Source organism: Kwoniella mangroviensis (genome assembly GCF_000507465.2).
Source record: "Kwoniella mangroviensis CBS 8507 chromosome 1 map unlocalized Ctg02, whole genome shotgun sequence".
Lineage (NCBI taxonomy): Eukaryota > Fungi > Basidiomycota > Tremellomycetes > Tremellales > Cryptococcaceae > Kwoniella > Kwoniella mangrovensis.
In genome coordinates, this window is record NW_027062534.1 from 532302 (window position 1) to 551704 (window position 19403).

The following is a 19403-nucleotide window of genomic DNA, read 5'->3' on the forward strand; positions in this document are numbered from 1 at the left end:
AACCTAGACTCAAAGTCCTCCGCAGAGCTAACACGCATGCTGTTTTCAGGAAGAATCGATATTCGCCATGATAACGAGCGATCACGTCTTGCGAATAGAGTTTAGCGAGGTTGGAAAGTGGCGGCGATCACATGGTGCATAACCGAGGTCTGTTGAATTGTAGGAAAAAGGGTGTTTATGCATATGCGTATGATTTGCGTAATTATAGTACTATAGGACCATTGACGGTGTAGCCTGCTCAATATTAGCTTGTCAACGATGCATACTATTTATAAGACCTTGTAGATACTTCTTAACCTAGTCAGAACCCGAAAGATTGTCCATGGATAATTGTCATCTAATCGTACAATGCTTCTTTCCCCTTCCTACACATGCTATAACGGTGTTGGTATCGATAACATCCCGTCCCTCTTCCTAGCTGATGCTCCAGTACAGACCGCAGCTGGCACGGTAGCATTTACAGCGTCATACTCGCTATAACAATATTATCAGTCATCTTTCGTGTCATATTGGATATGCAACTCACTCCGGATAATCACATCCCTCTACTCTCGTCCATGCGCCCACCGTGTCCTGGGCATTTGCCCATCCATCACCTATATTCGTGGCATTTGACGGATGAGATGGCGTGGGTAACACGATGATGGATCCTGTCTGAGTCAAAGTGGGAAGCAGTGATACCTGATTGACTGCAAATGAAGGTCCGAGCGTGGGAGGTGGCCACAATGTGTGTGAGGCAAGTTGAGTAGCTGCGATGGTAGGTGTACCGTTGGCGAATGATCCGGTGGCAGAAGCAGGGTAGGTTCCGGCGAACTTGAGATGCGTACATATTAGTTAGCATTTAGATTTATAGGTTGAACGATTCGAGTACTCACCTGATTACCGCCAATTCCCAAAGTCTTGCAATACCCTCCTGCTGATCTAGGATCTTTAGGCATCCATCCTTGCTCCCAACCCAATCTATAATGCCATTGTGGACTGGTTTGATACCCTTTGACAGACGAATTCCCGATCTTCCAAGTCCAGAAGAAGAAGTTTTGCAACGCGTCCATATTAGCCATTGTATAGCTCAACACACCCTTCTTAAAGTCGTCGGTCCAATTCATCCACTCATCATATTCATCGCAATTGTTTCCCGCCAAGCTGAATGAGGGAGTAGATCCCACACCGTTCAACCATAATCCACAGTCGTTAATAGCATTTGACCATTCTCCCCCCATGATCAGGCCGAAGTTAGTCATACTGTCATTGGTACCTCCTCCCCATCTACAGGCGGTCTTGGCTTGTTCAGAGTGGGGAGCGGTGTTGATTTCTCCGAAAGCTAGGTAAGGGTGTTGATCTAGGCCACTAGTTCGGTGGGGAACAAATTAGTATATGGTGATGCTGGACAGTTGCGATGGATTCTCAGCCATGGCTCAACACTCACACTCGATCTGCTCCATTCAAGAACCCTTCCCAAGCAGCCACACCCAAGAACCCTTCGTGGAGGAATATGATCGGACCGTTTCCTGTCCCATAACCTGTCACATCTCGGATGGTCTTGTATGCTTGGTAGTAGCTATGTCGTTTCATTTTAGCGAACAGTTCATACACAAAGGGCTGTGGTAAACTCACAACTTCTGCATCACATCCGTACCGACCGTCTTAGCCATCACCTCGTTGACCAAACCGAGCCTGTCGATCAATCAGCTAAACTCTTGATGTAAGGGGGAGCGACTCACATCGGAACTACCTCCTTGATACCGTCTTGCGAGATGAACTCAGTAATCGTCCGTATAGTCTCTAAAGACCTCTGAGCATTGGCAATTCCCATCACACCGTACATCCAATTCACGCTGCCTGATTTGCCCGAATGATTCCACCCGTTCTGTGATCCTAACGATGTGGTATTAGCTTACCAGATGCGCTGGCTCAGTGCAGAATACTTACCTGGCAAAGCGTGGAAATCGGCAAATATTCTTATTCCGTACTTTCTAGCCCATCCGATTGCTTTGAGGAAGTATCTGTAGTGTGTTCCATCAGCAGCTCGTCTTCCTGCACATGATGAAGATAACTCACGTCCAAGACACTTTAGGCAGATATGGTTCTCCCTCGATGGTCTCGACAGCCCAGTACCCAAGGGGGATCCTACACCGCAAGAGTTAGACCTTTCAATTATCTTTTCACTATACGAACTCACCGAACGAAGTTCAATCCAGCAGCAGAGATAGCAGCGAAGTCTTCTTCAGTCTACGTGCAAAAGATCAGCTCAATATCGAAGCACTAAGGTCTGCTGCCTCACGATAAAAGTCTTGTAGTGCTCTTCCATCTTCGTGGCCAGATCTTGACCCATTCTACGAAATTCATTAGCTATAGTCGTCGATGACCAGCAGAGGACTTACGCCTGAGACAAAGTATATTCGTCTACTGCCTGAGGTGTGGATGTCTGATATTGTTCATATAACGCAGGAACGATGAAGGCTACAGAGGAACGTCAGCTTGGATTCGCGCTGATAAGCAGTCACTCACGCTCTGTCACAAGCCATCCTCCTAAATTGACACTGCGTAGCCCTTGTCAGTTGACCGTGTAGCATCATTCAGAACTATTCGACTCACCCCCTCGCTATGTGCGTTCCCCACACCCATTCTTCCAACAGAGAAGGTGACCAAGACTGAGCTCTACCAGATACCTATAAAACAGCTCACCAGTCAGCGGGAATGCCCAATGTCCGGTGTATATCGATGCTCACCGAATACGGATCATAAGGATTCTGAGCCCAATGACCCCCAAACTTATTCACATACTTGAACTGTACACCTAAGTCGGTGGTTACTGTATCCCCATCACCACCTGAACTAGGTTTGATATACTGATTCCAAGTTGTCTGACTGTTCCTTCCAGTTCCTCCATTAGTATTACTCGTTGAACCTTTACTTGATCCGCCTGACGATGAGCTACTATCCGAACTTGGTTTATGCTGCGTGCCCACTACCACACCTATCGCTATACCGGCTATGATCACCAGTATCACAGGTACACCGAAGAACAGTAATTTCCTTTTCGTCGGATTGGTAGGTATACAATTATTCCTGTTCTTCTTGCCTGTCGCTGGATAAGATCTATTACGTTCACCGTGGGGATGCAATGTCGGTGCGAGATAGTGATTCGAGGAGAACTGGTTTTGACCGAATACTGGATCTTTCTCTGTCGCATTGTTCAGCCCTGGAGAATCCATCGGCGAAGGGGACTGGATGGGCATATGGGACGGATCAGGTGAGGAAGGATAGGAGTTGAATTGCTCGAGATATGCGTGAGTGGGTGATAGGTCGTACTGCAAATGAGCATGAGTAAGTGACAATAACTTGGCTGATATTGGATGGGAACAACGACAAAGGGATGAGAGAGTGGTTTTATGAATTCGATTTGTGGTGTTAGCTCAGACCGGATCAGAACAATTTTAAGCATGGTCCGTGCACAGCTTTGTCCCATCTCCCCTAAATCTCTTATCCGCAGCTGTGCAACCTATCTTCATGCACTCACCTCATCATACACCCTAGGTTTGGCCTTCTTACCTCCTCGTGTCGATGTGCGAGGTGATCTTGATCCCGACTCTCCAGGTGAAGGGTACGAACGGTGTTGGGAAGTGGGTGTTGCTAACAGACCATCAGGACTGCGTGGAATAGGCGAGGATATCGAAATCGGCCCTGGACGAGGTCGGTTCTTGCTTGGCATGGAGGTATTGTATCAAAGAGTGACTATTGGTGGGTTTGAAGAGAGTGTATAGTATCGTATATGATATATCTAGCTATTCACAATATACACATCGACGAGAATAGTACACAAGCATCGATCTCGAATGAAGAGATGATAGTGAATGAAAAGTTAAAACCATTCACGCGTAATCACAACCCTACCGATGATCATCCTCAATCCTCATGTTCGCTGTCACTCTCCCCACGTTGTGCTTGCTCAGCACGTTACTGCTCCTCTCTCTTCTACGCGTCCAACATTAGATGTCGTACAGTATGCTGTCACAACGCCAAGGAAAATAACCTCCAGCCCAACTGGAGGGGAAGTAAACAACGGCAAAAAAAGGTTCAGGATGCCAAAAATGTGCCTGTGCGGATCAATCACAGCTAATCCCTGAAAGCGTGGTGTACGACGTGTACCTGACCCGTACCTTCTTCGCCATGGCTCGTGTTATCATCTCGAGAATTTTTGGGAATCTCAGGCGTGAACATGTTTTTAAGCAGTCGATAGCCAAACTCTCAAGTGAACAGGCTAGTACATCTCATCATGGTGTGCCAGTCCTCAGGAGCTACTGTCCATTGCTTTGATATCATACAATCTTTGCCCGGACGACACCTTCGGATCCCGAATATCAAGGGTAGGGTAGATCAAGGGTTGATTCGGCAGTCTAGGACCCGGATGCCCCACTGTGTGCTCCTCCTGAAATATCGGGCTTTGCTCGAAAAATTAATTAAGTTGAACGAAAGATGAGCACTGTCGTCAAGAGCAATCATATAAAGGGGAGCGCTATACTTTCAACTCCCCTTACCCTGCTCTAAATCTTACTCTTCTCACTACCACCCACCACGCTCTTTCAATCTACCATGTTGTCCATCCTCCTGCTTCCTCTTCTGGCCATCCTAGCTCTTGCCGCTCCTTTAGAATCCTGAGCGCCGAAGTACAATGTCACCGCGATGAATGAAGCCCTCAAAAGGGGTAGTGGGATCTTGGGCGAGCCGCGACCTGCTCACTTCGTGCTGCATAGTTTGCTGACCCTATACATGTAGGATCATATTCAAAATGTTCTGGTTCACTCTGCTCCTGGATGTCAAAAGTATCAGATACTACCAGAATCACCGATATGTCCATACCAGGTACTCATGATACTGCTTCTGTGAGTCTACATTTCTCACAATATCTCCATATCTTGGGCCCCTTATCGCTGATACTGTCATTGTGATCGTGCTTGGTTTAGTGGGACTACACTTTGCTCAAACAACTCTCCTATCTCAAATATACAAATATCATCTACCCATCCGCCTTATATCGTTGTGGAACTCAATCGATCTTCGCTCAACTTGCCGCTGGTAATCGGGCGTTCGATTTGAGAGTGGGATTCGCACCCAACGGTAAAGACTTGGTATTCTTCCATTCGGAAGCTCTGTTAGATATCAATGCGAGGTTTGAAGATGTCATTCAAGGGTTTTATAGGTTTCTGGAGGAGAATCCCACGGAGAGTTTGCTTATCAGTGTGAAGGTGAGTTGCATCATTCTTCCTCAATACTGAGTGTTTGATTTCTGGATGTGTATCTGATACCATTCTGGTAACAGGATGAGAACGCTACTTGGGGAACTACCCAAGCTCTCCAGCAATCCCTCTATACCACTCTTACATCTTCAGTAGCCCAATCATACGTCAATCCATCCACTTCCATCTCGTCTACCGCCCTATCCGCCGTTAGAGGAAAGATGACCATTCTCCGTCGATTCGCATTGGACCAATTATCCTCTTCTCAGCGTTCCTTAGGTATAGATTTAACCAATGGATGGGCAGATAACAATGCCGACTTTTCACTCACCACTCCATCAGGCGATCAAGTGTTCATAGAGGATCTGTACGAACCCAAAGCGGATAAAGTCGGATTAACACCTAATGTTAATCTCAAACTCAACGCTACAACCACACATATCTCCGCTGCGTCTAGCAAATCCAAAGGAAATGGATTGTATATGACCTTTGCAAGTTCCGAACAAGCTTATCAATTGCTTTTCCCCCAAGTGATGGCTCAGGGATTGATCGTTCCAGGTGTTAATCAGGGTCTGAAGAAGTGGTTGACCACTGGACAAGGTAAAGGATTGAAAAAGAAGGGTATCATTTGTGAGTGACTTATTCTTCCAGATCATTTCAGGTCGATCAACATCTGACTTTGTACATTTTGCGCCCGCTCAGTTACCGATTTTGCAAGTGAAACTTCAGGTCTGGTAGAAGCTATCATTGCGTAAATTGCTACTGCTGTTGGACTCGCTCATTCCTTTGTGTATTCTGGGTTATTATGGATATCAATCAGCTATTTATGCTATCTTTTTTCAAGTCTCGGAAGTCTGACGTCGGTCACTCATAAGGGAACTTGCATAACCAAGCCATCATGATTGTTGAAGCCCACATTCCTCTAAACGTGATATTATTCTTCATGATCTATACTAATATGTCTATAGCAAATCTGACTTAACCCCATAACCAAAATGCGGGATCGTTAAGGTATCTCGAGGAGGATGAAGAGTAGAGCGGTCGTCTGATCAACAAAAGACATTTCTATCTAGACGATATATGCATACATGAAATCGATCGCAAGGTTCATTTATGCTGTAGAATCAATATTTCCTGACAATAACTAAGCTGAGAGCAATTTTATCTCACGTCAATCCAAACAATCTTGATTGGAATCTCTTTACTCCTCGTCCATCTCGAATAAAACCACCTCACCTACACCTTTACCGACATTCTCAATCGATATTCCCTCCCCTACCTTCCCACCAGTGATGAATACACCGTCTCCTTCACCTAAAGTCGCTTCCTGTCCACCGCCTGTGACTTTGATCAACGGTCCTTTACCGTCCTTCGGTGCTGATTCGGTATTGTACCCCGAGGACTGGACCAGTTGAACATAGAACAGCTTGTTGGGTTTGCCATCGAGGGAAGGTAAGAGTTTGTGGGTGAGTGAGATGGAGGGGGATATAAGAGACGAGAAGAAATGGACAGGTGAATGAATCTGAAATGTAAATCGAACTACTAGTCAGCATATTTCCCTCACTGAGGGATCTTCACTGGAGAGGGGTTTATACTCACCGGTGTCAACCCACTGCATTCTCTAACTTCTTCTACCCCCTCGTACCCCACCGGAGCTACCAGATGAGCAATCTTATCCTTCTTCTGCTCATCCGTGAAATGTCTAGTGAAATATTTCGGTTTCAATCCTCTTCGATTAGGTAACGCCCATATCTGCAAGAAATGGACGCCCTCTGAAGGATGGTCGTTATATTCGGAATGGGCGATACCTGTTCCACCAGAGGTCATTTGGATATCACCTCGGACCATCGTTTCGACGTTGCCCATTGTATCTTTGTGGGAGAGCTGGCCGCCTGAAACACATCACACACGTAGTCAGTAAAGGGATCATTGGTCGAAAGGGAAAAGTTGCTCACTGATGATATAGGAGAAGATCTCGGCTTCTCGATGAGGATGAGTAGGGAAACCTGTGCCGGGCTAAATTCATCACTTGCATTAGCTAAGTCTCAATATGATGATACGGATGGATCATTGTCAATACTCACCGCCACTCGATCCTCATTGATCACCCTCAATGCACCAAAGTTCTCATATCTAGGATCATAATAAGATGCGAAAGAGAAGGTATGGAAGGTCTACAAGGTATTATCAGCAATTGTCAATTCAGATACGTTATTACTCACCTTCAACCACCCATGATCTGCTCCTCCCCTATGTTCACTTGGTCTATACTTGAATTGCATATTGACTTTAGGTATATTCGTAGAGAAGTGTCTAAGAGTACTTGAAGAGATAGGTTTGAGGTAGGTCTTGATTGAGCTGGTAGATAATGAGTAAGAAATGATGATAGCTGTAACTGCGATGAGCAGTGATCGGAGTATGAGGGTGAAAGGAGGAATCTTGACTGCTGTTGTTCCGAAGAGAATGGATGAAACGATCCTGAGTCTGAGATGAGGAGTATATATACCTTTTCAAGATGGTCAACTGGTCGATAAGTCGATGAGAGGGATTAGTAAATCTTTTGGCATGATTCGTTAGTCACTGCTGAGGTATTTCTTCGATCAGTTCCAGCGGAAACAGCAGGATTATTACCCAAACAGGAAGGTGGTTTCCCATGGATTGGTGATGAATTAATGAGATTAGATCATCCCATATCGACGGGAAGAGAAGCGTCGTTGTAAAGCATTAGATGATCATGCGTAGGATGTATCGAGTGTGTTTCAGTCTGTCATCCATCGAGCTTGTTCTAGGCTGTCAAAGAAGGAGCAGGAAGATGAAGTATCAGAGTCCGCATCAATTTCAGCGATCCTATTTTCCTAATGAAAAGAACAAACCGAACAATCCGACCGGCGACGAGATCCTTCATATCGATCACACACCAGTACACTCACAGGATCATCCCACCTCTGTGCTTTGTTCGTCGTATGCTTGATTGTACCGAATGCTTGGCTAGCTGGAAACTCGTGAACTGAGCCGGATTGAGATAACCCCCTGATCTCCGAGCTGTCCCCCCTTGTCACTTTCCCACGTTACTGCCTATGAGTACTGCTACTGCTAAATACTGCTCGGACGGAAAGATGATCTACCAGGTACCAGGGTACAACGCAGTATAACGCAGGATTACACATACACAACACGCGATTCTACGCTGGAATTACCAAACGCGTAGTGTAAAAATAAAAATAAACTCAACAACACACATCCACATCCATGCACGGTCGGATTGGTTCACATACACATCCACATACACATACAGCACAGCAAAAGGAGGTTCATCACTACTCGTCTTCTCCCATCGTACAAAAACCACCAACATCACACTATGCAGGCTCATCGTAATGGTCCTACACCACCTCCCTTACCTCGCAACCCTTCACGAAGCATGTCCACCTCGACAGTATCCACCGTACAGACAAATTACACGAAAGAATCAGGACTGATGCCTCCTTCGCCTATTGGAGGGCCACCCCTCGCATCTCCTGTCAGTCTGAATGGCAGACAACCGAGCTACAGTAATGGACCAGGAGGGGATGAGCTGGATAAGCTGGGCTATGCTTACTCTTTACGTGTAGCGTGGGTGTTTCTCTCCCTACTTCCCGAATGGAGCTGAAATGTTTGGGTCTCATGCCTTAGAGTGCTGCACCACCACCTGACACATCCACCACCACCAACCCCAACACACCGAGCGTCCGTGGCATCTGCATTCTCCCTTCATCACACCCCTCCACCCCCTGTCCCACCTATGCCATCACCTCCTTTACAGGGGACATCCCCTAATGGCTCACGACTCACTTTCTCGTCGTTCTCCCCACCTGGATCAGGTCATGGACCAACCACACCTGAAATGGGGGGCTCACCTGTTTTTCCTAACACCACCACTCCGTCACCTGGTCCACCAGGTAGGAGGAAATCATCTGGCTTTGGCCTGAGTCTAGGAAGAAACAAGTCAGATGATGGACAGTCGGTCAAACTTCCCAAGGAATTTTTGTTAGAGTTCTGGGGTATATTGGCCAATGAAGATGGTGATGCGATTTGGAAATCTACTACAGCGAATTTCCTAGGATTGATCAAGAAGGGTACGAAGACTCCCAGTGGATTGAATCTCAGAGAGGTACCTACTTTGCTGGAGGGTGAGTTAATTGATTGAAGTATTTCATGTAGCAGAAGAAGCTGATATTGTATCATTGAATGTAGCATTCACCCAATCCATCCCACCTTCGACTGGCCCAGGTTCATCCCCTGCTCACATTCACCAATCCCATCTCCTCCAACTACTGTACAACTCCCTCCCCCGCTCGTCATTCTTCTCCCCACTGGCCAAACCGCAAACCGAGAAAGATCGAGATTTCTTATTCCGACTTAGAGCAGAAGTCCAATCTTACATGCTGGCACCATCACCCAACCCCGAACTAGACTCGAACTCCAGTGCACTGTCAATGTCACCCACCACGCCTACTTCTCCGACTCAACCTCCCTTGAACGTGAGGAGAAAGTCCTCCGGGATAGGATTGGGCAGGATCTCAACCCATTCTCAAGATTCCATCAAACGAAAACCCAGTCCAATCTGGGATGGGGACGTGAATGAGATGGTAGATACGGTAGGACAAGTGTGGGGTGTCAGGAAGGACATATTGGATAGGGATGTGATTGATATAAAACGAAGTGGTGTATTGGAGCAGGTAAATACGCGTTTTCTCTACTAATAGGAACATCAATGCTGATAATGGTCATGACTCTTATAGATGTACATGTCAGATCTGAAACGAGCTATGACTGCTATATCCTCTCAACCAGCTCCACTGACCCCATCTCAAAAGAATCGTCAAGCTCAATTATCCCAATCCATCTCCAACCTTTTGAAAGATTTCCCTGATCTAGCTACACCAGGCTCGCCCAATGACTTCTCTACCAATATCAGCGCACCTCTCTCACCTACTTCCCCTCGATCATTCTCCGGCGAATCATTCTTCATCCCACCCAGATCGATTGAGGTATTCGGCAGACTCGCAAGTAAATCCGTCGAAGTCGTTGGGCATACCACGAAATCGCGTGATCTGTTAGAGCGTTGTCGAGATATATGGGGGATAGCCTCGAGGAGGGAGAAAGAGAAAGAATTGGAAGTTGTGCTTAAAAGGTGGGGTGATAGTATCGGTACGAAAGAGGAAGTGGGATATGCCAAGAGTATTTCAGAAAGTGTTAAATTGATGTCATACGGTATAAGACCCGGTGATCCCTTATCACCCATCTTATCTGAACTTTTATCAAACCTTTTATCACTTTTGACGACTTCTTTACCTACCATATTCCCCACTACTTCTAACCCACCTCCATCTCCACCACCATCTCTATTGGTCATGTTCAACGCTGCTCCCGAACTGTTTGAGGCTCAACCTTATGCTCAGAAGATCATTGACAATGCTTCGGACGAGCTCAAGGGCGCTGCGATAGGTGAATACGTCCAGGCTGTGGAATACCTCACTGGAGGAGTGGGACAACAGGATGATGGATTGAGAACGGTGGGTAGTAATGGGAAGGATAAGCTGGTAGAAGGATTTGAAAATGTGGCGAGGTGGATATTGAAGGAGGTTACGGATGTTAAGAGGGTCTGGGGTAAGGGTTTAGGAAGGTAAGTCAAAGTTTCGCCATCACGGTAGTCTTCGCTCAGCCTTTGGTCAATCTATGCTAAATTTGTCGATTGACCATAGCACCCTTAACCCATCCGCTATCATCATATCCCGCCAACTACCCCTGTTCCTAGCCGAACTCCAAGTGATTGATAAACCCCGTGGAGTCGCTTCCGACATATTTAGCTTGTATGAGACTACCGGCAAGTTACTCGACCTCTGGGACGATTTGTGTCCTAACCAGGAGCATGGCTTCGAGCTCGATGCGTTCTTCGAACCTCACGTGATGGCTTGGTTGAAGGATACCGAGACTAGTCAGGTACATGATTGGGTTAGCAGAGCGGTAGGGATGGACAGTGTGAGTGTAGTCTACCATAAGAGTTAATAAATGCTAAGACGATGTCATGTCACCGTATAGTGGGTCCCGGAAGGTGAAAATAAACATTCGCAATCCGTCATCGACCTTTTCGAGTTCATACGATCATCCGCTCAAGTCATCTTACATGAGTTACCTCTGTCTGAGTACAAGCGAGCCGTGTTTTTGATTGATTATTCAAAGGTGAGTATGAAGCGGTATTCCGACAAGACCTTTCATCTGCATATCCAATTAAGATCGGTGCTGATTTGAATACTCCCTTCATAGACCGTCTCATTAGCAGTCTCGACCTACGCCACCACCGTCCTTGCGCTTTTCCAACACGACCTGAACCCTGCGAAAGTATCCACCCCGACATCCGAGATTCAAAATAAACTAGGTAGTAAAGCTGGTAATTGGTTGGCCAAGGGGCAACAAGCTGTGAAAAACTTGGAAAAGAAAAAAGTCGATGGGTTCGCTGTACCCCCAGCAGCGTGTGTCAAGCTCACCGATATGTCTGCTGCGAAACAGTCTCTGGAAGATCTGATGTATGCTATGGAAGCTGAAGATACAGCTAGGATCGTGAAATCTGTCAAATCCAACACTCCAAATGAAAAATCCACCAGACACGTATTCACCGTGACTGTCCTTCGAGGCGAGAATTTGTTAGGAAGAGGAGGGAGCAAACCCGCCGATGGGTTCGTGGTCGTCACTGATAAGGAGACGGGCGAGAGGTTGATCAAGACTAGGACGATACTGGGCGCGGAAGACCCGAGGTGGTAAGTACCATCTTCGACTAACATGGTCAGTCGAATAGACATGAAGGCTAAATTGAGGCTGGTATATAGGGAACAATCATTTGAGATATCAGTAGGATCTATCAAAGTCCTCGAGTTAACTGCGTTCGATCGACAACTAGTCGGTAAACATGACTTGATCGGTGGTGGATCGTTCAAACTTGATTCGAGATTGTTTGCCGAACAGCCCATACGAGATATCGTCTTACCCCTCACGACGTCTAATCGAGGTGGGATAGTCCATATTCGAATATCGATGGAAGGCGGAGAGAAGAACGACGTGGCGTATCATCTGTCCATCGCTTCGAGAGCATTGGATAGATCACAAAGAGACATGTCGAGGGAGTTGGTCGATAAGATGTCGGAATATATCAGATCTCAACTTAGTTCGACCACTTTGGGTAATCTGACTAAACCGCTCAAAGATAAGAAAAAGGCAAAAACCGTATTGACGGATCAAGATATTGAGAATAGCTTGGGAGGTTTGTTCGATTACCTGAATGAAAATGTATGTGATCCTCTCCTTGTTTTCGTCTTACTGTATGACTTTCAGCTGATATTGGGATGATTGGTAGTTCTCTGTATTCTCCGTTACGCTCAATTTACCTACTCGACTTTCTCTCATGTTATCACTTTGGAGGAGAATAATTGATATACTCATTTCTCTCCTCGTCCCTCCACTAAGCGATAAAGCATACCACGGTCCTACCCTTGGGTCCTCAGAGGTTGACGTAGTGTTCAAATGGTTAGGAATGTTGAAATCTTTCTTTAACGCTTCTGAAGGTGGTATAGAACATGGCGTTCCAATACAACGACTTCAATCGGGTAATTATAAAGATTTGATCATGCTTGGACAGTACCTTGATTTACCTACTCCAACGTTGAAAGATAGGACCAGTGCTGCTGTCAAAGTTGCGTCTAAACATACTGGAATAACTACGACCGGAGGCAGTACTGGATTAACAGGTGGATTTAGATCTATGAGGATAGATAGTGTATCTTCTACCAGTCAAGAGGTCGAGGAAACCAGTAATGAGAATGAAAGGATGGCTGAGATTTTATTGAGAATAGCTAGAACGAGGTGAGTCTGTTTGGTCCGATGTGATATAGCTGGTTGAATGACTGATGGACTGATGTTTGGTTGGGTAGGCCGGATATGGGCGAATTTTTGTCTCATGAGATTGGGTTGTTGAACAGAGGTAGAGTCGAGAAGCAGGCCGGGGTGATGTGATGTGGTTCAAATCAGATGGACATCATTGACATGAACCGAGGAAACAGCGTACTTGACGTACGATATGATACAATTACCATTTATTGAATCCATGCATAGAATGTATATGTCAGATACGATTCATTCGTTTTTCATTTCAGTTCATTCAATTCGTCATCAGTCAATTCGTTATATACATGAAAAATCCAAGATTCAATGACCCATTTCTTCCTTATTCAAAAGACATCTCACTCTCACACCTTCATTCGTCTATATACCCCCCTCAATCTCCTTTTGCCTACCTTGCAATAATCCCCTCAGCGTACTCAACCCTTTCAACACCCCTTCATCAGGTCCTTCACCCTGAGCCAACCACGTATGTGCGAAATCGATCAATTTCACTCTAACAGGTGGACATCTCCTACTGGCTCTACTCTCCTCATCCTCTTCTTCATCATCTTCATCTGACTCCTCGTCGGAATCAAGATCAGAAGGGATAGAACCATCATCTGAGAATGCCGATCTATCTTTATCGACCCCTTCCTCGGTGGTCGATTTCAATTTGTTAAGTTGATATCGGTCTAAAGCCTCTTCTAGTTTTGAGGGATCACCTTCGTAGACTATCAATAATGATCCCCCTACAAACCTAATTTCGAGATTCTCTAATACAGAGACAAGTCGATCGATCTCTTCGATGATTATCTCTAGGACTTTGACCAACGAAGTGGATGGTATGGAGTGATCTTTGAAGGTTTGGACTTCTGCAGGGGCAGAACTGGAGTTGGAAGCTGTGATGGGTGTAGGTGGTACACCTGTGGAAGGATCGGCTGAGATCGTGGTGGGAGCAGAGGCTGATTTATCCGTAGTGGTTTGAACGAGTGATTTGATACTATCGCTTGAGGTAGGGAAGAACCTTACCATCCCTTCTGGTAGTTCTTCTGCTGTTATGGTCTTGCCGAAAGATTTGGGAGTTACTATATAGCTTTGAGAAGGGGAGTGCCATGTCTATGTGAAGCAAAACAAGGATTGATCGATTTTAGCTTATTGTATTTCCTTCCAGTCTTGATGGATTTATGAAGGGTTGATTGGTTGTAAATGTTAATTCACTTACTGTACAGCCCGTGAATCTAATTCCCAGCTCATGCGTCGTTGTCTCTCTAGCTTGCTTGTCCATCCTCTGCTTCTTCATTTCACTCGCATCTGGATCGTATAATACCGTGCCGAGCTTGACGTCAAGGATGGAGGGATGGGTGAAAGCGTAAGAGAGGTTTTCGAGAACTACGGACTATATCATTCACATCGTGTCAGTATGCATTGATGTATACCTTGATTCATGATGCTTATAATTTTTTGATAATGATGCACGATAAAGAATTCAGCTCACCTCTGGAACCTCATCTTTCCCTTCCAACCTCTCCACATCCCCACCGGAAGATAATTGACCTTCCAACCTCAACGTACCCAGAAACTTCGGTACAAAAGGCTTCAATCGTCTGATCGGATCTTCCCTACCTGATGAATTGAGTGTCTGGTAGAATGCTATCTCCCTTGCTAGTGCTGGCTAGGTATACCAGAGAGAAAGAGGAGTGGTGTCAGCTATGTGCTGAAGATAAAGTCACGCTATGACCCACAACACACCTTGATGACGAGTGAACCCGAGGCATCCGACATGACCCCGTCGTGCCCTGCTACTTGATTGGCGAGTGGTGTTCTATCGGTGAGTGTGAGTGAGGGTGCCATCGTTTACGGTCTGTAGGATATGGAATGGTATATGTAGAGAGGGATGTGAATGTGAAGATGAATGGGATCCATGGATCTGATGTCGGTGTCGGTTGTACGCGTTTCATCGTTGTATTGGCTGTATCTGATCCCGGCGGGACGACACGTGGCGACACGTGGCTGGTAGCCTTGGTAGATCAAAGATGCATCGCATCTCCTATTTACTATGCATGCTTATACCTCTGGTCACTCTTGTGTTATCCATGTATGCATGCATGAGAAACTTGTGCTCATGGCTTCATGGGCAGAGTGAGGTCGTATGAGCATTCAAAGGATTTAGTAGTAATCGTTTGTTTACATTTTACACCCTTTCACCGCATCTTGAACGCCAAGACTTTGGGAAATCATCACTTTTTCACTGGGGGTAGTCATACGATCGTCATCCATCATTCACTTGATCTGATTCCTCTGTACAACATCAATATTAATATCCTCGTATAAGAAACCAGCGCAACGTATCTTGAGCCCACAGGAGGTGACGACCAGTCATACGAAGGACACAAGGTACATGACAATTGAAGAAAACAACGACAAACAATGCCTCTACCATTCCTCTCGTCGAAATCACCAACGACCTCTCGAGGTGGTCGTGTGACCAACGATATGTCGACAACCAAGAGATCACGACGGATGAGAATCTTCCTCAGCTATGCTCCGGATTGGGCTCTGACAATCGTCTTATGGGTGAGCAGATCCATACCATCCTACCTATATATACTCCATATCTGATTCATCGTATCTATATTGTTTTAGGGAGTATTCTACCTGTTAGATAAAGTGAATGGCTATAGAAGATTATTCGACATTACCGATACATCACTTGCTCATCCTCATGCCGACCCGGAAAGAGTTCCCGTATGGTTACTAGGTGTATTATGTGGTGCTGTACCTGCTGCGATCATCATCTTTACCGCGTGGGTTGAGAGCTCCTGCTTCAACTTTTCTGCTTCTGTTGATAAAAGACTAATAGCTGATTACTGTCCTTACGTGATTTAGAGCGATCAGAAGAACCTTTTGGGACGCTCAATCCGGCTTGTTAGGTCTCATCCTAGGTTTAGGTCTCGTAGCAACATTCACGAACATCGTTAAAATCACCGTTGGTAGACCGCGACCGGACTTCTTCGCTCGTTGTATCTTACCTGATGATTTGACCGCGAACCCCATACATGGTCTGACTTCATGGACTGTATGTACTCAAACGGATGATTCACAATTACAAGAAGGTTTTAGAAGTTTTCCAAGTGGTCATAGTAGTTTTGCTTGGTCGGGGATGTGGTATTTGATTTTATACCTTGCTGCAAGTGAGTAATCAAGTTCTTCTTCCCTTCCTCTCTCTCCTACCTATCCATCATTTACATTTGTCATCATTACAATCATTACCTGTGTTATTTGAAGGGCAAAGCTGATATTGGTTAATATCTGTTATGGTTGTTATTTATTGGTAGAAATGCGAATCAATAATCGTACAGGATACACATACAAATCATGGTTACTCCTTGCTCCCCTTTCATGCGCATCGTTAATTACAATCTCACGAACGATGGATTACAGACATCACGCTACGGATGTAATTGCTGGTAGTCTGATTGGAATTGCAGGTGCATGGTATTCCTACAGACAATATTATCCTGTAAGTAAATGTCTAGCGAATTAATATTAAACTCTTTTCAATCCCCATTGTGCTTATACTTCACGATCATGCCTAGCCAATCTCATCACCTCAATCTTACAAACCTTACTCTCCCCGTATACCCAAAGATGAAGAGATCCCTCTGCACCATCGACCCAATCGACGATCCAGCGCTGAACATATGCTAGGAAGTTCGAATGGTATTATCGAAGGCGGGTCACACCATCGTACCAGTGGTAGTTCCCAGGGTACAACCAATGGACAACTACTAGCGACTGAAGGTAGACAGGGATGGTCCACTGTGGATATAGGTGATAGAGGTGCTTACGAAGTCGGCAATGGGAATGGAGGTGGAAGGGATAACGACTATGGAGAAGGGAAAGAGACTGTACAAAGACCTGTTGAACGTACTGTGTAAGGCTAGTAAGATGTGAGATATGATAGTACATCAAGTAACAAATTGTGTACATTACAAATAGTAGGATAAATTATGAATTAGATGCATCTATATAGATTACTGTTATTTACGACTCGATTCCTCAATGATGGGAAAAGGAATACTGTACACTCATGGTAAGACTAGTAATAATACAGTTGAACGGGGATGTCTTAAATACGAAAATCTGGACTGTATGACTAAATTCACAAGGTATCTCTCGAATCAGGCTATCGTCGCCTGTACTAACCTGTCTCTAAGGTAATAACGGAATACTCTCCTTGCTCGCTACGACTTGTTTGGATGTGAGTGAGGTTGAGATGACATTCGCGCTCGAAAAATTCGAATTCTCTCGCTTGCTCAGGATGTAAGATACAATGAGCATGTATAATTGCCATAAACCGCCCTATACAAACTGATTGTCAATGATGATCACAACTAATTCCTGTCGGACACAGAATCACTTACCCAAATGGAGAAGGTCAAACCCACGACGGAGACCAGCCAGCTCGCCAAACCTTTCGACCTGGTAATATGACATGGATATGCTGTAGCTATCGCTCGATCCGCCACTGTCAATGCTGAATAAGTCCGATTGGTGACCCAAGGGTCGATGATGGTCCCACTATTTGGATGTAACATCATATGCGCGTAGTATAAATCATAGTCTCTCAATGAGATCGACGTGTTGACGTATTCGTCCGTCTCTCGAATGAGTCGATGGAGTGCCGTCTCGTTGAGGAATACGTTATTAGCTAGTATACCAAGATCGGAGTGGATGGTGGATATCAAGGCTGATATAAAATTGGATAAAGGGACGATCATATCGGAATAAATGACTGGAGGGATGCCACGACTTTCACCGCTGATCGAAGAAGTGTCTAAGGACCATAGCAGGTCAACGAAACTCAACAGCAACAATCACGAAAAATAATTGGCGTTAGAATGTGAGTTCAGTCCTCACCTTCCGATGCTATGTCCTCGGGATTGGATAAGAGCAAAGATCGGATTTGAAAGACTGGTTCGGTCAGGAGGGTAGAATTCGGTGACCTTTGTGTAATGCATGGTGCAAGATATGTGCAAACGTCAACGGACGACGAGAAAAGCAAGCTGAATCAGCTGTTCAGCACTTACGATGATCCCCACCCGTTCAAATCACCACTCATCCTTGACCATCTACCTGTTCCATTCCTCACACTTCCAGGTGTATTCTCCTTCGCATACGTCGGATCGTCAAACAGCTTTCCTACTCTATATGCCAGATCGATCGCAAGTTGACCCAGCCACGGAGCGCTCTCGTATGCGCCTGTATCTGTAACTCCAGGGGTGAGGGTGTACGTCGTACTCAGTGTGGCAGGCCATGGGTCGGGGCATGTGATGAGGGCCTATCAACACGTATAGCTCACTCAGCTGGACCATGTGGGGGTTCTCTGACTCACCGTTGTAGTGACTAAACCAGATCGGACATCTACGATGAACGATACTGTGTAAAGCATCCATCTCAGCGACCGTAGAATACATCCTGACAGTTTGGATGGCAGTGCTCGTACTCACTAGTAGAGATCACACAGATATCCAATCTACTACCCCTGTACGCAACACTCGTATAGGCGGGAGCTCCATCGTCTTTCAAGCCTGCATGAATGTCGTATTCTGATATTGTATATGACAACCTCTTGTACATCCCATTCGTCTGTATGGTAGATCCTGCATTAAAGCTGTCGACAGGCTCATGAAGATAGTCTCACCGGTTTTTCTCACATAAGATCACTTACATTACAGGATCGCACAGTTTCCCTTTCTGTCCCTCTGTCACACTGCTAGGTAATAACGGAGTGTACCAATGCCTGTCATCTGTCCGGTTGAAATCCGTATCAAATACGGTATAAGGTTCGAACCCTGCGGTGGCGGCTGCAGTTGAAGATTTCGTTCGAATGATTAGTCAGGTTGAAAGACGGGAAGGTGCTGTATGGATGATAGACTCGACATACCAGCCCATAGAGCGATTATTACCAGGGCCAAGAAAGCGACGATAATGGACGTGATATGGAAAAAGGGAGAGTAAGGAATCTAAGAGATGAATCGGACATGGATAATAGTGTCAGCATAGTGTTGGTCTACTTACAATAGCTATGGTATCATGCAGTATTCGAAGTTATGGATAGATGGAGACACACTAACAGTACTTGAAAGATTGTATGATAAAAGTTTCCACCTGTCTGACCGTGCTGGCTTGCTTGGATTGATGGACGGAGTGGGAGACGAAGGGTTATGGGACGACGATAGCATTTTTATC

The 19403-nt window shown here is 45.5% G+C and overlaps 7 protein-coding genes across 7 annotated transcripts; 3 read left to right on the plus strand and 4 right to left on the minus strand.

Moving 5' to 3' along the window:
• Positions 1-374: 374 nt before the first annotated feature.
• On the minus strand, positions 375-3712 carry I203_105283 (uncharacterized protein; the record flags this gene model as incomplete). Its single annotated transcript, XM_019144452.1, has 15 exons — positions 375-474; positions 527-813; positions 876-1347; positions 1427-1558; positions 1615-1674; positions 1722-1875; positions 1930-2003; positions 2059-2127; positions 2180-2229; positions 2282-2333; positions 2382-2460; positions 2509-2540; positions 2596-2669; positions 2730-3311; positions 3521-3712. The coding sequence occupies 15 exons, from the start codon at positions 3710-3712 to the stop codon at positions 375-377; spliced, it is 2409 nt and encodes an 802-aa protein (XP_019005787.1).
• A 1138-nt stretch (positions 3713-4850) lies between these two features.
• I203_105284 (uncharacterized protein) lies at positions 4851-5992 on the plus strand (the record flags this gene model as incomplete). The annotated part of the gene is made up of 4 exons (XM_019144453.1): positions 4851-4883; positions 4965-5246; positions 5321-5867; positions 5940-5992. 4 exons carry the CDS (start codon positions 4851-4853, stop codon positions 5990-5992), a joined length of 915 nt encoding a protein of 304 aa, XP_019005788.1.
• Positions 5993-6438: 446 nt separating this feature from the next.
• On the minus strand, positions 6439-7519 carry I203_105285 (uncharacterized protein; the record flags this gene model as incomplete). Its single annotated transcript, XM_019144454.1, has 5 exons — positions 6439-6759; positions 6837-7129; positions 7193-7253; positions 7322-7411; positions 7460-7519. 5 exons carry the CDS (start codon positions 7517-7519, stop codon positions 6439-6441), a joined length of 825 nt encoding a protein of 274 aa, XP_019005789.1.
• A 1079-nt stretch (positions 7520-8598) lies between these two features.
• I203_105286 (uncharacterized protein) lies at positions 8599-13283 on the plus strand (the record flags this gene model as incomplete). The annotated part of the gene is made up of 10 exons (XM_019144455.1): positions 8599-8849; positions 8910-9406; positions 9471-9955; positions 10019-10902; positions 10982-11258; positions 11319-11459; positions 11544-12034; positions 12104-12560; positions 12628-13133; positions 13202-13283. 10 exons carry the CDS (start codon positions 8599-8601, stop codon positions 13281-13283), a joined length of 4071 nt encoding a protein of 1356 aa, XP_019005790.1.
• A 249-nt stretch (positions 13284-13532) lies between these two features.
• I203_105287 (uncharacterized protein) lies at positions 13533-15002 on the minus strand (the record flags this gene model as incomplete). The annotated part of the gene is made up of 4 exons (XM_019144456.1): positions 13533-14267; positions 14374-14547; positions 14647-14823; positions 14901-15002. The coding sequence occupies 4 exons, from the start codon at positions 15000-15002 to the stop codon at positions 13533-13535; spliced, it is 1188 nt and encodes a 395-aa protein (XP_019005791.1).
• A 576-nt stretch (positions 15003-15578) lies between these two features.
• I203_105288 (uncharacterized protein) lies at positions 15579-17089 on the plus strand (the record flags this gene model as incomplete). The annotated part of the gene is made up of 5 exons (XM_019144457.1): positions 15579-15725; positions 15795-15955; positions 16038-16342; positions 16487-16671; positions 16748-17089. The coding sequence occupies 5 exons, from the start codon at positions 15579-15581 to the stop codon at positions 17087-17089; spliced, it is 1140 nt and encodes a 379-aa protein (XP_019005792.1).
• Positions 17090-17363: 274 nt separating this feature from the next.
• On the minus strand, positions 17364-19396 carry I203_105289 (uncharacterized protein; the record flags this gene model as incomplete). Its single annotated transcript, XM_019144458.1, has 9 exons — positions 17364-17513; positions 17576-17988; positions 18072-18157; positions 18242-18492; positions 18547-18590; positions 18662-18825; positions 18883-19018; positions 19099-19177; positions 19289-19396. 9 exons carry the CDS (start codon positions 19394-19396, stop codon positions 17364-17366), a joined length of 1431 nt encoding a protein of 476 aa, XP_019005793.1.
• Between the last annotated feature and the right edge of the window lie 7 nt (positions 19397-19403).